Source organism: Paramormyrops kingsleyae, chromosome 6, assembly GCF_048594095.1.
Source record: "Paramormyrops kingsleyae isolate MSU_618 chromosome 6, PKINGS_0.4, whole genome shotgun sequence".
NCBI classification, from domain to species: Eukaryota; Metazoa; Chordata; class Actinopteri; order Osteoglossiformes; family Mormyridae; genus Paramormyrops; species Paramormyrops kingsleyae.
In genome coordinates, this window is record NC_132802.1 from 31,267,472 (window position 1) to 31,285,667 (window position 18,196).

General features: G+C 40.0%; 1 protein-coding gene across 4 annotated transcripts in view; it reads right to left on the reverse strand.

Moving 5' to 3' along the window:
- Positions 1 to 933: 933 nt before the first annotated feature.
- Positions 934 to 18,196, reverse strand: part of kcnd1 (potassium voltage-gated channel, Shal-related subfamily, member 1) — a 141,458-nt gene continuing 124,195 nt past the window's right edge. For 3 of the 4 annotated variants that reach the window (XM_072713036.1, XM_072713035.1, XM_023826683.2), the window contains exons 3-7: positions 9,486 to 9,648; positions 9,003 to 9,086; positions 3,805 to 3,900; positions 3,043 to 3,275; positions 934 to 2,204 (exon numbers count right to left, since the gene is read on the reverse strand). In XM_072713036.1, coding sequence (XP_072569137.1) covers positions 1,979 to 2,204; positions 3,043 to 3,275; positions 3,805 to 3,900; positions 9,003 to 9,086; positions 9,486 to 9,648 — 802 coding nt within the window. In that variant the 3' untranslated portion in view covers positions 934 to 1,978. The remainder of the gene's footprint in view (positions 2,205 to 3,042; positions 3,276 to 3,804; positions 3,901 to 9,002; positions 9,087 to 9,485; positions 9,649 to 18,196) is intronic. The other variant, XM_023826684.2, reaches the window with a different exon arrangement.

The following is an 18,196-nucleotide window of genomic DNA, read 5'->3' on the forward strand; positions in this document are numbered from 1 at the left end:
GGAGTTTGCATGTTCTCCCCATGTGGTCATGGGGTTTCCTTCAGGTTCTCCAGTTTCCCCACACAGCCCAAAAACATGCTAAGTGAACTGGAGCTGCCAAATTGTCCATAGGTATCTGTGTGTGAATACTGGGCTGTTCCCTGCATTGCACCTGCTGCTTTCGAAATAGACTCCAGATTCTTGTGACGTTACATAGGACAAGTGAGTATGGAAAGTGGATTGTTTATTGAATAACTAAAATGTGGTTTTTTCCTCCCATATATATTTTCATATATCCCGTCATCCATAGGGAGTCAGTAGATGTCTGTCAATGACAACGTTCAAGCCACTTGACTGAATTTGCTTTATTGGACTTTATTAAATTAATTTGCAAACACAACTGTAGTAAAGTGTCAAACAGTAAAGTGACAGACAATGTCCAAAATTCCTAAAAAGAAAACTTGCGAGTATATTTAGTGTGTATGACACTAAACTTCCAATTCTTATTACAGTGTGCACAGAAAAAAAGTGAACAGAAAACAAGTAAGATGCTATTAATATTTGGGAATTCTAACACGTTAGTGAGCATCACCCATATTTCATATTACTCAGTTCATCAGTGGCAATTCATTAGATATCCAGTGGGGGGACATTGTGAAACATTGTGAAAAGCTGAAAACTGAATGTAAATCAATGAATTAAGCTTTAATTGCGAACTTAACTAAGCTGTTGGTGTTAGCCAACTTGTTTTGGTGCACCATCGTCCTTATAGCCAGCCTTATGTTTTCTGTGGAAAGAGCCGTGGGCTCCTCGTGTCACATTAATGTCCAGTAATGCTGAGTCCCTTCACTTCATATATATATATATATATATATATATATATATATATATATATATATATATAGTGATTTTCTAACAAGAAGAAAACACGTAAAATACCTACAACGGTATCCATGCATATTCGTGATCAGTTAACGTAATTCCTCCCAGGCTAGCACACACATACACACCGTCCATTTTCACGCACTCACCTTTCATTCTTGTGAGGAACATGCCTGAATTTTTTTTTTTTCTATTTGATAACTCTTATTCAACTTTTTTTTATTTAAACCTAATGTACACTTCCAGTGCAGGACCTCTTGTTTAAATATTCACATCAATGATATTGGGAGAAAGGAAAACTGACAAATTGAGGGAAAAAAAGATATCATGCATGCGGATATGAGAATAGAGGATCAGCAAATCTATTCTCCGCTGGCAAATGTACACGAACATGCACTGTTTGTATTAAGCTAGTCAGTACACTCATCTTTTTTTTCATAAAGTTGGAAGATGCATTGGATTTGGAGAAGTTAGATATAAAATGTTATATATGTACCACCAAGATCTTTAGAGTGATTAAATCAATAGCAGAATGCAATAGTCATAGTAGTCTTTTTCATGGTCTGTGTGTGTGTGTGTGTGTGTATGTACATATTGAGGGATTTCTTTTTTTACTATTTCCTAGTTTTGCATATTTTTGAAAGTTAATAGGTCTTCGATGTCACCCAGAGTTTTCTTTGTCTTTTCTTTTTTGTTGTTGTTGTTGTTTAAAAAGTCTCTATCCAGCTCGTCGGCGTCCATTAAAGGTTTCTGGGTACTTGTCACAGTTTTATTCTTTGCCAACAAAAATACGACTTGATCATTATCTCTGCTAACAATCCTTTTATTACTCATCCAACCCTTATTTGCTCTACATCCACCTGATCCATAAAATCTATTTATGGTATTTTCCAGCATATCTTCTGAGTTTATTAAAATGTGATTTGCATAAGATGAGTGTTTTTTCTTCATTTCTGAAGTATAACCTTTCAGGATACATTTCTCATTTTAGTAATGAAGCGATTATCCAACAGTATTGAAGGGCTACTCTCTATATTGTCTTTTGTGCTCCACTGTCCTCCATGGTGAATGTCTTTGCTTCACTGGGCAGTAGGGGGCGCTCTTGTGCTTGGTATGATTATAGCGAGGAGATCTTGACCGTTTCGTGGGTGAAGCTGCCGGAGCGAGAGTTGCGCAGGATGCCTGGTACGGCTGGTGAAGGAGGTAGGCTTTCATCAGGGGTGTTGGCTGGAGGGGTGGGGATACTGATGATGGCTGCAGTGAAGTCCCTATCATCACAGTTCAGCTTCAGGTCCTCGCTCCTTGCGTTGAGACTCGAGCGGCTGCTCGCGCACACAGAAAGCCTGCAATAAGTGCCTTAGTTCGACGCTACATAATGCAATACACCACATGCTGAAGTGTAAGGTGCTGTTTCCATGATGTGTTTCGAATACAGTTGTTTAAAACAAACGTGTACAGCTGTTATTTTAGCACTAGGATCAATCCTCTGTTTATTTCTTAATGTTTACATACCCAAATATAGCCTGCCCTCAGTGACTATTACCATTTATAGTGTACATTGTATTATCTGTTGTTTGTAGCTTTAAAGATGCAAGATAAACTATTATCATTTAAGGCAGGAGAAATCAGCTTCACCCTGAATGTCCTCCTCTGGTTAAAAATGTAAGTTTCCCACAACAGAGTGGGTTCTGTGTTGTATCTGTTTATAGATTTTACAAATATATGTTAAATACATCCATATAAATTATATTTGTTTTATGTATTTTCTTTCATTGTCATATTCATGGAATCGTTCATCTTCATTAAAAGCAAAGTGTGAGAGTTGTATCGTACTCCCTGCTTTTTAAAAATTTTGCATTTAAGATAATCTTAGGATCGTCTAAGGATCACAGGTGCAGTTGGGCAAATTATCCAGTGACCGGGTATAACTGAGGAAGCATGAAAACTAATGTTTGTATTAACCTTGTATGTGTACAGATATATAGTGACAATGCTATAGGCCGACGCCTAAGTCACCAGCTTCAGAGGTGGGCGCCCACTTGGCAGCTAGTTTCACTTTGCCTTGGAGGGGGGGTGGGGGGGCTGGCGGTGAAGCTGGGGCGGCACATGGGATCGGGCCGGTACTGGTGATGAGGAATATGGGAGGATTTCCTGGAGTTCAAGCAAAGCGGTCATGCCTACCTCTGGTGAGCGACCTTCTGAACGTGCAGCATGTCCAGCTCCTGCACGCTGCCCCTGCTGACGGACACGGTGGAGTTGGCCAGGCGGATGGCTCGCCGCTTGGGCCGCCGGGGGCAGCAGGAGGACGACAGTCCCTGCTGGCTGGACAGCGACGTGCTCCGGCTGGTGCGGTAGCCCACCGACTCCGTCATGCACACCTCGCTGTACGTCAGCTCGTCCGTGAACTCGTGGTTCTGCAAAGACACAGCGCAACTCCTCATGGGATCTGAGCTGCTGTAAGACTCTGACCTTGACGTCAGTTGCTGTGTCATCGCTGAGAATATGTGGAAAACAATGTTAGGAGGGAATTACTGCCTTTGAGATGCCGTGGAATAAGTACACAGGCTGCAGTGTGGAAGCTTGAGATTGTCTACGCTATCTTCAGAGAACACGCTCAGATCTTCTCTCGTATGCTGTCCTTCAACCTTCAGGAGGCAGCCAGTCAGCCACAGAGCTAAATTTGAGCTGTAAAGCAGCACGTCAAGTCGCAACTTTATCTTGTCTAAACAGAAAGCCGGTATCCCTTCAAAGTGAATGTAGGTGTGTTGCTGGCTGTTCTTTCAGACTCAATCTAGGGGTGTCTGCTATCTGCAAGGCAGTTCAGGTGGCTCATAGGTCTCCCGTCATGTACTTACAATTAATTTCCGCAAAGATCAACCGTCGACATCGTTTTAAAACCAGCAAGAATGTGGAGCAGAAGGAGCTGAACATGGACAGTCTTACCGTTGTCTTTTCCAGGCAGTGTAGTAGGTGATGGTGTTGGTGTTCGAAGGAGGACCTGTTCTTCACGCAGAGGGCCGTGCTATCACTGTCACGATCCTGAGAATGACAGAGACAACCTAATGGAAACTTTACTGCGTATGAACAAACATTAGATAATTGTCAATTGTAATAGAAATGTAATTATGCGCTGGAAATGTAAATCAGTTTAATATAAAAAAAAAAATCATCTTTATATGCTTAATTCTTAAAATAATTTGCAAACAATGAATATCTAAAACAGAAACAGTAGTAGTTATTGTTCAGCTTAAATGAGGTTTAGCTCTGTGTCTGGTGTATCTGTTACACGCATGTGTTACATACGGAGCTCACAGAAAGTCTTGGTAAGCTTACATGATCCTGTAAAAATGCGGCATATGTATTGGTTTCATAGCAAAAGTCCATTCACAAGCAATGTGTAACATATCGACACATATCTTCCGCACAGACATTTTATTTTTATTTTTTATTCCTTATTTTTATTGACAAATGTTTTTCACTGACTCATTCAGTTCTGTTCAAGCCATTTTGCTATTAATTGCAAATGCAGTCATTGGCTCCAAAAAGGATACTTAAAACCAATGTTTTTTGTTTTAGGTTATTGCAAATATAATTTAGATTTCAATTTATTACCACTCAAAATAAATGTTTTACTTAAAACTACTGCTTGTAAACAAGTGTCCCAAGATTGCTGTGAGCACTGTACATTTCAAAAACTTACATCCAGTTCAATGTACTTGAAATATTCCATATTTGAATTGTAACAGCATTTTCCTATTATATGCTGTTAATATAATATACAAAAATGTATGAAGGTATGTCAAGAATAAATGCGGCACATTTTCAAAAAGATAATTGAAGCGACTCTGCTGTTTGCGATTAAAGACTGGCTCTTTCACGGCTGCAAGTGATAGAACCTGCGCAGTAATCATTTTACTTATATTGTGCTCCATCTTAGTTCTGAGATAAAAATCTCAGTCTCACAGTGTTTCTAGGCTGTGGTGGTTTATCAAAGTTACTGGTACAGACAGGGAGCAGCGTATAATTTAAAGTAATTTAAATTAAACAGATCTTATCTTCCAGACTTGGAAGAGCAATCTGAAACAGTCTGATATTGTAATGAGGAAGGGCAGAAATGGGTCTTTTGAGGAAACTGGACTAGGAACAGGCATTGGTATTTGTGCGACACCTATATTCAATATTAATAATGATTGCCAATAAAGCAGAAAATCGACGTAATGATTATGAAATTATTCATTTAGAATTTGGTGAATGTCATGGCTCAGCACACTAAGTCAGATGGATATTCGACTGACCAGCCGGGAACCAGCCCATCCCAAGACTAGCTGGTGCTACTGCTAGACTAATATAGATGAGGCAGACTGGGATGCTACTTACAAAAGCTTTTCTAACGATTCTGACCTGATAATGCTCAGATCATAAAGGTATATTCAGGTACTACTGAAAAAATACTATGTACTGTACGTGTATTGAATATACTGATTTATATATCATACGAGTCATATCTCTGGTTCTGCTCTTTACATATAAAATGCATCAATTCCAAACCTGAAATATCAAATTTTCATCTTTCCTTTTAAACGTGGCACATGTACAAAAAACATTAACTTGGCATCTTCTAAAAAAAATTATAAATGGACCTGAGGTACATGAAAGCAACAAGAAGTTTTGCCTCCAGGTAGGTGAGTTTGTCTTGTTACTTGTCAAGAAGAAGTGGTGGGAAAATAGATAAGACAAACGAGAGAGCGGAGGAAAAAATGTAAAACACTGTGAGACCTGAAAGAGCACCAGGGTTTATAAATAGCTCTGCAACACGGTTAGTAATGGGTTTATAGATCCATGGAGGAAAAAAATACTCCTCACTTTGGGATTGTAAATATTGGATTATAGTGGCTTTCAGCTGCAAAGGAAAACAGAACTGAGATTACTCAGTCTGAATTTAACCTGGTTGTATTCGTGCAGATGAGATTTCAATCTCTTTCCATCTCCGATTTTTTTTTTCTCTCATATTTGGACTCAAAAGACCTTCATCTCGCCTTTACTGAAGCACCTTATCTCCTTTGCTGGTAAACTCTGGGGGAAAAAAAACATCCCCTGGTGTGTATCCTGCTTTAAAAGCTACAAGTATGTATTTCTGAATATAAGGGGGAAATATTTACTGCTATGCTTAAATGAGAATCATAAAAGCGGGGGAAATTCTGAGACCAAATATTGCAGCAAATAAAGCAGCAACACGATTCCTGATCGATAAGCATGGTGATGCTTTATCCGGAGCTGTTTATAATGAATAAGTCAATACTGTGCTGAAGAAGTATAGCTAAAATTCTGTCTAATATGGAATACAACAGGGTTTTAATGAGCACCGTTTAATATGTGGGTGGGGTAACATTTGGGCTTCTGCTCCTGTCTCTCCCTGACCTAATATGCTTCCAACATAGCAAACCAGCAATCGATATCTGAGACATAATATTTTGCCTCTGCAGGAACATAGAACAGATTCCAGACAACTGTTCCCTTTGCTTACTTCACTCTGTTTTGGTGGTTATGGAAAATAATCTTTGAAAGCAATGTTCATTAGAACATTTTGCCTGTTGTATATCGCAAAATAACGTGACAAAAAGGACCAGATGTCATGAAATGCACTGCATTTTTTCTTGTTCAATATGTTGGTGATTATTATAAAATTTAAATCATTTAAAAAAATCAATTGAAGGTTTATAAATCAGATATTCTGGGCTTCTTGATTAAATGACAACAAGCTGTAGTGCCCCCCATCCCCAATGGCTGATATTACTGCATGTCTTTCCCTAAGCACCACACTCTGCCCCCACCTGTCTCCAACATCTGGCTCTCATCTGATCTGCAGACACCCCCTCCCTGGCATCACATTTGCTCTGTAATTACACTCACATCACAGTCCCATCTTCAACAAAAGGTCACTCATGGGGGGGAGTATATTTAGATGCTCTTGGTCTTATGGCTGCCAATAGTTAATTATGCATAAGAACAAACTCCACTCATCCTCATCTGCACAAAAAATGCAAAAAAGGTCACTTTTATTATAATACATTTAAGATTGTAAGAGTTAAAAGTTCTGAAAACAATCTATACTCTAGAGTGTTCTATTGTGTTTTAGTCATAATTATGATAAAATATTAATATTAATGACTAATTATACAACATCAGGCATTTGAAGTGACTCTAATTGTTCTTTGACCTGTTTTTTAGTGCTGTAGGCATGATAGTCAGCGCTCATTTTACTAATTGGCTATATTCCTAATATTGGTTTATCCCAGTTATTTCCTAACGGGTTGAGGAGTACTTAGGAAAGCATAGACAGGTTATGCAGCTTATGAGTCCCAAGGATTTTGCAGGGCATGCACACATTTTCTCAGAGCAGATCAGGGTATTTTTCAGTTACAGCACAAGCATTAGATAATGACAAACTGGAATCTGTTATTATAATATACAATCTATTGTCCTATGAATCTATTGTCCTATAAAATGTGTATGTGTACATTTTTGATACTAAATATTAATAAATTATGTTCTACATTTGACAAAATAGATCTTGCATGCACAAATAACACAAAGAATATTTTTTATTTTTTTTGTATTTTATGGAATAATTTTGAAATGCTTTTCAGTGAAAAACGAATCATCTCCTCACACTCAACAACTCATAACGGCACATTAAGAAGCAAAGACTGCAACCAAAGGCTTCTGAAATTTTTTGTTCAGCCATGTAGCACTTTTAGTCCTTTTCTCCATGCAGGACTATTTCTACTCAGGGACATTTTCAGCTTAACAAGCTTAATGAGCTCTAATATGTTCTTTCTACAATATCAAAGGGTTTTAGGTTTGTAGTATAACTAGGCCAGTCCAAAGTTTTAATTTTCTTGGTCTTAAAGCATTCTGGTTTACATTCTCCAGCAGATTTTCAGTTATTGTTTTACTCCATAACCCATTTATGCTGTACTTTCAACTTCTGGAAAAATGGCTCGAAATTACATAGCATAATTCATGGCTGCTTCACTGAAGGCCAGGTCCTGATTTTGATTATGGTTTTGATGAGGTTTTCATTGTGGAATGCATGGTCACCAGACACAATAGGACTCATGTTCCTGATGCGGCAGAACTTTCTAACAGGATACAGTTTGATGTTACCATTCAATGAAAACTGTGATTCCCAGATATCCATTCTACCATAAACCCACCAAGAAAATTAACACCTGCTGTTTCCATAACTAAAGCTCAATGGGGGGTTAAAATACTATAGAGGGCAACTGTGGCACAAAATACTGATGACTGTATATCATAATAACCTCTAACAAGATGTTAGGTGAGTCGGCATCTTTAAATTGCAAGTAGTGTGCAGCTGTGTGTGTTTTTTTCTTACTTTATACTTTGGTGGGTATGTTTTTCAGACATGGGACAGGGCAGAAAAATGTATGTCACATTGAGTTTAATTATTATAACAGTTATAAGACGGGACAAACTGGAATAATAAGTGATTTGGTGTGCTAATGACATAATTATTTCTATTTGTCTTCATTATTTGAATTCCTGCCTTTGTGTTCGCTTTTATCAGAGCATGTTTCCAAGGGGAATGAATTGGGGGATGCGCATAGGGGAAAAAAAGAGAGAGAATAAGATCTGTGCATGTGACTTGGGTTGTCTGGTGGTTGGTTGCTTATGACAAGTTAATAAAAAAGTTCAGCTAATGGTGAACTTAGACTTAATCCCCTCAACTACCCATACCAAATATTATCAGTTACGTGCAATTAAAAATGCAGTTTAAAAGCAAAATTAAAAATGGGCAATGGATCAACTGGAATGCCTAATGATAAATTTTGGTTACAGTGTTATAATTCCAGGGCAGAGAGGGGGGGAAGGTTAGTCCTTTTAGGAGATCCAGTCTTAGATTGGGAGGGGCCAGACTGTTCTGCTGTCAAACTGCCCAGGAAAAAAGCAGCTTCTACCCTCACTGCCCTGACTTTGAGGCTGCAGAACCTCGTACTAAACAAGCTGGTGCTGCTTCTACTTCTTCTAATTACTATCATCGTCATCATCATCGTCGTCACCATCATCATCTTTTGGAGGATGACAGGGCATACAGTATGTGTGTTCTAGAGTCTTACCTGCAGTCCTCCATCCTCCTTATACTGTAGGAAAGCATTTGTCGTCCCCTTTTTGGCCAATCGGATTCTTGCCAGTCTTACTTTCTGAAAGAAAGAGCAGACATAATTAATCTACAATGCCGGCTTCACATTCCCATAAAATTGTGCAAAGTTTGCATGGAACACTAAAACAAAACTATAAAAAAATGTTGCTGGATTTCCAGCAAAGACTGGTCAATCATGTATACAACTCTGAGTAGAGATGATTACCAGCTTATCCTATCCTCTTGCACTATATAATAAATTTTCGACTAGGGAAATGCATTTTGGTCGTGCAATGTTGCATTATCTGGTGAAATGTCAGCAGTGACACTATTTTATATAGATGTTGTATAATAAATCATACAGAGCTGACACAGTGGTGCCAGATTGACATAATAGCTAAAGCTACATAATCAGGGGTATGATTTACAGGTCCTTCCGGCAGCTTTGCTGCATTCTCACCTGCTGCGCTCGCATTTTGTCGGCCCTCTGGTTCTGATGGTAAATGCGACTGAAGTTAGAGACGATGACGGGCACAGGAAGTGCAATCACTAGCACGCCACTAAGAGAGCAGATGGAGCCAAAGATCTTTCCGGCGATGGTGTTCGGAACCATGTCCCCATATCTGTGAAAAGAAACAGTAAAGCCCTTTATTACCCTGTGTTAGCAATTAGCACTTTTAATAGCGGAACGTGTCTCACCAATGTATTCATAAAGGCAAAAAGGAAGGGATATTTTTACTTGTTTTAACAGACTATACATTCTAGGACCGATTTATCTGGACCAATATAAAATATATTCTGTAACGCAATTCACAAACCACAAACCATAGTCAGTTTTCATAAAATCATTTCAAAATATATTTGACCTGATTATATAAATATATTGTTGATTGCAAAAACATGATAAGCAGAAAAAAAATATCACTATTTACTGCTTTAAATGACCATACACAAGGTTGTTCTGGATACAGTGTAAATCTCAGAATTTACATCCAGGTTCCACATCCTTGCCTTTGACCACAGAGTCAGTGGTTGAATCCTTTAACGAGGTTTTGCTGAATCATGCTTTCTCTTTATTGCCCACAAGTTCACATACAATATGAATGGGTGACTGAGCAGATAGTGCCCTAAGTAGATTGTGATTAACTTACTGTCCCTAGGATACCAGATTGGCAACAGTCAGCAAGTTTTTGTTCCATCTATGCACCCAAGTTGACATGCTAAATCAGACAAGGGGGGGTGTTCAGAGAAACTGCAATGGTCACTAATAATCAGCTGAACATGTGAACTTCAATATTTAGTCAACAAAGTATTTATCCAAGAGCAGCTCTACGCATGAAGATTTAAAACGGTTAAAGTACCAAAGAGTAGTTTTACAAAGTAAACATTCAAAGTCTTCCTACAGGCACATTAGTGACTTGAGGTACACAGTAAACAAAATCAGTTGCAGAGGGTAATAGAGCAACAGAATCTATATGCAGCTTACTTCTAATATATGGAGTGCAGTCATCTATATATGTCCCCACAATGTGATAAAAATCTGTTATTTTGCGTGTGTGTGCGTCTGTGTGTATGCATGTGAGTATTTGTGTGTGTGTATGTCTGTGTGTGTGTGTCAATCCGTGCATGTGTGGCATTACTATCAGCAGAGCCATTAGAACAATGCTAAGGTCAGTGTTGACAACATTGTCTAGCTGTGGTGAGAATCACTCTGCATACCACACAGGCAGAAATGGAAGGGACATAAATGAAGGGCAGGAGCTTAAAGAACACACTGCACAAAGCCCAATTTCTATAGTAATTTATCTGTACATTTATTACAAAAGCTAAGAGGGCAGCAATAAATCACAGAAAGGGCCACACTTTGCCATATTCTTTAGAATAAATGCAACCCTCTGTCGTACGTTATCTCATTTGCAACATGTGACAATGCTGATTAGTCTGGAATGTGTACAGTGGGCTATATTGATATGGATATTCACAAAAATACACTCACATACACAGAGAAACATTTTCAGCTCACCGTCTTGCACAGTGTGTCACCTCAAAGCACTTTGACCAATGAATCATTACAGAATGAGGCTCTGAGAAATTGCAGTAAAACTGAAGCAAACATCAAAAGTGGGGGGGAAAAAGCTGTGAAATTCCTTAAAGATCAAGCCTGAAAATGCAGTAAATGGAGTGGATGTAGAAATTAATGTCAAACACATTTTCTTAAACTGATCAGTATAATTTTCTATAGGGTGTTTGTGCCAGACAGGCCACCAGGAGCTGGGAGGGGGCGAAGGCACGGACTGTCTGTACTGTAGGTCCCCGAGGACTGGATTAGGAAACACTGGTACAAAGTAAGCAGATTATTTGTCATAAAGCAGATGGATTATTGTTCATTAAACTATATAAAAGAAACCATTTTCATATCTTATCTAAAAAAGTTGAGCACTTCTGGATTTAACATTCTATGAAGATATTTAAATAACATTTTTCACTGAAAAGAAGCATTGCCATTATATCATATGATCTTTTTTCATACATAATGTGACTACACTGATAAATCTTTGAAATGAACCATTTTGTAATCTTGGCAAGAATGACTCACAAAAGACACGTGCAAAGTCATGCTTCAGCACTCTTCGGCAACGTTAAACATGCTCGCTTTAGCTGAACCTCAAGTAGCCACCAGGCTTTTCTAAACTGAGAAACCAAATACGAACACTTTACCTCAAGTTAATGCTGTTTCCTGTCAGACATACACATCCAACACTGAAATTTATGCTCCGAGCTAAAGGGACTCAGGGGAAATGGAACTGGCACAAAGAGAGCCGATATATATATATTTTTTTTTCTGTGTGCTTGCCACCTGCATAATGTTTGCTAATCATGCTCCCCATTGTAAACAGTGATGAAGTCTGCTAAGGCTGAGCTTTCTTTGGCACCTCTTCCCCAAATGCAGACTTGTTTGCTTGTCCAGAGCACTGACAGAACTCCAGGTGCAGCACATCTGCACACCTCGCATGCGCCTTTATCTGGTAGGAACGCCCTTTGTATTACTTTGTATTCAATACTGATGTCTGAGATTCTCCCAGAATATGCCTTTATTCTTCTATTTTTATATTCACATTTTCATAATATGCTACACTGTAATATTTAGTATGCTAACTGTATACAGTACTGTATTGTATTCTGACTTCTATATACTCTGGGAATATTGAGATATAACTTGTTTTTAAATGCATTATAGCTTTATATTTTTCAATCAACTTCATTCATATATGAACTATCCCGTCATCTACTGCCTAAAACGTCAAAATCAATAACTGACACCTGGATGAAACACCTCTGACTCAATGTTTGTGCTTACAGTTTGTTTATACCACAGACCTTTTTGTTTATTGGGAAACACTTCACATTAATTGCACCTTCATAATACATTCATTATGCATTAAAGAACATTCATAATTAGCATGTAAGTATACCTTATCATCCTAACATACCTTAACAGCTTTAATTCACATTAATAACAAACATACGATTATGAAGCCTGTTTTTATCATGCAGTGTTTGCTATTAATGTGTATTAAAATTGTCATGGTATATTAGGATGTTAAGGTGTACAGACGCTCCTCTGCTTACGAACGAGATTAATTCTGAATGACCATTCGTAACTTGAAATGTTTGTAAGTCGTTATTTGACATCATTTTAAGGGTATACGCATGTACAAATAACTAGGATACTGGGAGTATGCACGCTACGCTGCTGCGCGGCGGGAGTAGTGGCCAGAAGTCATACTAGGCGGAATTGTTGCACAGAGAGAAAAAATTGATGTTGCGGACAGGAAACAGGAGCCCAATGAACACAATTTGGACTTACAGTCCTCTTCGTTCGTATGTCTGAAAGTTCGTAAGTTGAAAGTTCGTAAGTAGAGGAGCGTCTGTACTTACATGCTGCTTATGAATGTTCTATGAACGTGTTATAAAGGCATTATGAAGGTGCACTGAATGTTCTATGAATGCATAATGAATGCATTATGAAGGTGCAGTTACTGTAAAGCGTTACTGTTTATTTTATTTCCATTCTACAATAACTATTAATTTAAAGGATCACAATCAGCAACTGAACTTTCAAACTTGTGTTTTGGTTGTTAGGAGATATAGGGGCTCTTTGAGATGGACAAAGCATTTAGCTCATACTGTAGGTTGTGTGATGGTTACAAAAAAAAAAGATTGATCAGACATAGTTTTAATCTCTTCACTTGCTACTAAAGGCTAAATTTGGTACTGGTTGTAAAAGATAGTTATTCATTGAGAGGATATTCCTGACAACATTTGACATTATGGAAGGGAGACTTTACACCTCAGCTAGCTAATGCATAAGTGCCTCCTACACACCTGTCAGGTGCCTCTGTTCCTCCAATCAGCACCAATCAGCTCTCCGGCAAGGAGCTGTAAGACCTGTAGTGCGCAAAAAAAGTAATTGGCTGGCAAGAAGAGAGCATATACCATGCCTTTAGGCTCGGGATAAAGCGGCTCAGGAAATGTTTTGAACATATAAGGAAATACATATTTGGATTCCATTGCAATTTACCAAACCTATGATTATTCTGGATATTTGTTAAAATATGATGAGTTCACTTAAAAACATTTTTCATGAATAAAAAAAATAACACAACAGCAATATTGCAACAACTCTATTACCTTCACAGCAGAAAATTGATATTTTGAAGTTGGGCTCATTAATCAATGGCCATTGATTTTCTAAACTTCAAGGGGGTCTATAATGGCTATAACTGGCTAAGACACAAACACTAATGAAATCCAGGCCCCAGAAACATCAATTAAAGGCTTTACTCTTTCTAAAATGGCCATTTCCTAGACATCAACATAAACCAGCACCAAATGACCTTATGGGCAACAGAAACCAAACAGAAAATGCACCGTATGCAATTAAGCCATGCATATACTGCATAAACTGCATATATTGCATATGTATATGCTTCTGAAGTGCTAGTAGTACAGGATTTTAAGTGAATATATTTGAGTCATCTAAACAGGCTATTATTGTTATGTAGCTTATCCAATTTTTATATATCATAGAGATGGGTAGCTTCCTGGCACGATGAGAGCTACATACCTTGCTCATGGCTCTCCAGTAATCGGACTCGGCAACCCCAGAGTCCTTAATTACCATGCCACCGTTGAATGATAGAATATCACCATGCCGCCAACACTGCATTTTTTATGAGAACTAAATGGGTTTGTCTTAACCACCTATGAAATAATTATTCCTTCATCCATTTTCAGTACTTACTTATTCGGGTGGGGTCATGGTGATTAGGCGCCTATTGCTGGGTCTCAGATTACGCACACGCACGCACAATCGACCACCAAGGCAAATGTTCATGTAGTTCATCAGAAGAGACCATCATTGGACTGTAGGAGTGATCCAGAGACCCCAAACCAAAACACACAAACAGAAACCGGAGGGACGTGAGGGAAGAATCTGCTGAGGCACCACACTGACCCTCATCAATTATACACATGGACGTACATAAAATTAGAGGTTATTATTGACAATTATATCCAAAACATAAAGTAAAGCACTTAATAGTGCTGATGTGAGTATCCTGTAAAGACACCCTCCCGCCCCAGGCATCTTCCAGCTGCCCATCCTGGTCCAGGGTTGCAGGGGTGCCTGGAGCCTGAATGGGCTGCTTCCTGAGTGTGATGTCATACACATACACAGTCATACACTACGGCAATTTCCAGTGTGAGCTAACAGTGCTGAATATAACTGTTATCATTGATATGTTTTGTTGATTTCAACTTCAAACTAGATTATTCTACTTAAATTTAAATTCTAAATGTACACAAAGTCTGTCAAAAATGATTCACTGAGGTTTGAAGTCACATTAAACAGAATATATCAAAAAATATAAAAATACATAATAAAACATGAGAGTTCAAATTATTATTATTATTATTAGTAGTAGTAGTAGTAGTAGTAGTATTGTTGGTGTTGATGTTGTTGGTGTTGATGTCGTTGGTGTTGTTGGTGTTGATGTCGTTGATGTTGTTGGTGTTGATGTTGTTGGTGTTGATGTTGTTGGTGTTGATGTTGTTGATGTTGTTTGTGTTTATGTTGTTGGTGTTGATGTTGTTGGTGTTCTTGTTGTTGATGTTGTTGGTGTTCTTGGTGTTGATGTTGTTGGTGTTGGTGTTGTTAGTGTTGATGTTGTTGGTGTTGTTGATGTTGTTGGTGTTGATGTTGTTGATGTTGTTAGTGTTGATGTTGATGTTGTTGGTGTTGATGTTAGTGTTGATGTTGTTGGTGTTGTTGGTGTTGTTGGTGTTGATGTTGTTGGTGTTGATGTTGTTGGTGTTGATGGTGTTGATGTTGTTGGTGTTGATGTTGTTGGTGTTAGGGTAAGCAACTATTGAACCACAAAACAGGAGAGGTAGTAGAAAAAGGGACAAGAACATAACATTATTAAGAATTGTTTAGAACAAGAGCATATGAGCACGAACCCCAGGTAAATATAAGCTTCCATCTATAATCCATAATTATGTATGGAATTATAGCAGAAGAGAATACTTAACTTGATATGTGAGTTTACTGCCTGAACTGTTGTCCAGAATAACTATTACAGATTTCTTCCAGTACAAGGCTGCTGTTATGTTCAGAAAGTTGATTTTGTGGCATCCTAAATATACTCTGAAGTCTACATTTGAACTTTTCATTCAAGTTTTTATAAGTGCAGAATGAGGAGGTAATGGTCTGCTAATGCAACATAATTGGCTGAGGTGCTGTTGATGTTTCGTTAAAAAAAAAAAGAATGTTAATTGTCTTTCAAATAACCAATTTATTTTCACTTCAGTGGCAAACGGGCCACGTCGGGGGGAGCATGGAGTTCTCTAGAGGAAACTCTGCTCTCAAAGATGTATTTCTTTTCATGGAAGCAGGGCAAAAATAAATATCCTTCCTGAAATATCAAAGTTCACAGACACTAGGGAAGTCTGTAGCAATGCATTCTAAACAGACATAATTAAACTGCTATGTAGGTATGATTCCACTGGAGGTCCTTTGAAGTTAGAGGGAGTTATAATATGCTGCCCCCCTCTTCCTGTACAGCTCAGCCTCAGATAGGGGGAGAAACTGTTACATAAAGAGTTTTACCACATTGTCCCCTCTCTCTGCATGTGTGCATTGAAAGGTCACCCCAAGAACCTGCAGCCTATGGATCAGGTTCGCCACCCCTGCTGTTACATATGGAGTTATCCTGCGCTGCCCCCTCTTTTACGGCTCACCCTCAGATAAGGGGAAAAACTGTTACATATGGATTTATACGACATTATACGTCCCCTTTCTGTGTGGCTCAGTCTCAGATAGGGGGAGAAACTCCATACTGTCCCTTCTTTCTGTATGGCTCAGCCTCGCATAGGGGGAGAAACTCCACACTGCCCCCTCTTTCTGTATGGCTCAGCCTCGCATAGGGGGAGAAACTCCACACTGTCCCTTCTTTCTGTATGGCTCAGCCTCAGATAGGGAGAGAAACTCCACACTGCCCCCTCTTTCTGTATGGCTCAGCCTCGCATAGGGGGAGAAACTCCACACTGTCCCCTCTTTCTGTATGGCTCAGCCTCAGATAGGGAGAGAAACTCCACACTGCCCCCTCTTTCTGTATGGCTCAGCCTCGCATAGGGGGAGAAACTCCACACTGTCCCTTCTTTCTGTATGGCTCAGCCTCGCATAGGGGGAGAAACTCCACACTGCCCCCTCTTTCTGTATGGCTCAGCCTCACATAGGGGGAGACACTCCACACTGCTCCCCCTTTCTGTATGGCTCAGCCTCAGATAGGAGGAGAAACTCCACACTGCCCCCTCTCTCTGTATGGCTCAGCCTCGCATAGGGGGAGAAACTCCACACTACCCTCTCTTTCTGTATGGCTCAGCCTCAGATAGGGAGAGACACTCCACACTGCCCCCTCTTTCTGTATAGCTCAGCCTCGCATAGGGGGAGAAACTCCACACTGTCCCTTCTTTCTGTATGGCTCAGCCTCAGATAGGGAGAGAAACTCTGCCCCCTCTTTCTTTATGGCTCAGCCTCGCATAGGGGGAGAAACTCCACACTGTCCCTTCTTTCTGTATGGCTCAGCCTGGCATAGGGGGAGAAACTCCACACTGTCCCCTCTCTCTGTATGGCTCAGCCTCAGATAGGGAGAGAAACTCCACACTGCCCCCTCTTTCTGTATGGCTCAGCCTCGCATAGGAGGAGAAACTCCAAACTGCTCCCTCTTTCTGTATGGCTCAGCCTCAGATAGGGAGAGACACTCCACACTGCCCCCTCTTTCTGTATAGCTCAGCCTCGCATAGGGGGAGAAACTCCACACTGTCCCTTCTTTCTGTATGGCTCAGCCTCAGATAGGGAGAGAAACTCTGCCCCCTCTTTCTTTATGGCTCAGCCTCGCATAGGGGGAGAAACTCCACACTGTCCCTTCTTTCTGTATGGCTCAGCCTGGCATAGGGGGAGAAACTCCACACTGTCCGCCCCCTTTCTGTATGGCTCAGCCTAGCATAGGGGGAGAAACTCCACACTGCCCCCTCTTTCTGTATGGCTCAGCCTCAGATAGGGAGAGAAACTCCACACTGCCCCCTCTTTCTGTATGGCTCAGCCTCAGATAGGGGGAAAAACTCCACACGGTCCCCTCTTTCTGTATGGCTCAGCCTCGCATAGGGGGAGAAACTCCACACTGTCCCCTCTTTCTGTATGGCTCAGCCTCGCATAGGGGGAGAAACTCCACACTGTCCCCTCTCTCTGTATGGCTCAGCCTCAGATAGGGAGAGAAACTCCACACTGCCCCCTCTTTCTGTATGGCTCAGCCTCGCATAGGGGGAGAAACTCCAAACTGCTCCCTCTTTCTGTATGGCTCAGCCTCGCATAGGGGGAGACACTCCACACTGCCCCCTCTTTCTGTATGGCTCAGCCTCGCATAGGGGGAGAAACTCCACACTGTCCCTTCTTTCTGTATGGCTCAGCCTGGCATAGGGGGAGAAACTCCACACTCTCCCCTCTTTCTGTATGGCTCAGCCTCGCATAGGGGGAGAAACTCCACACTGTCCCCTCTTTCTGTATGGCTCAGCCTCAGATAGGGAGAGAAACTCCACACTGCCCCCTCT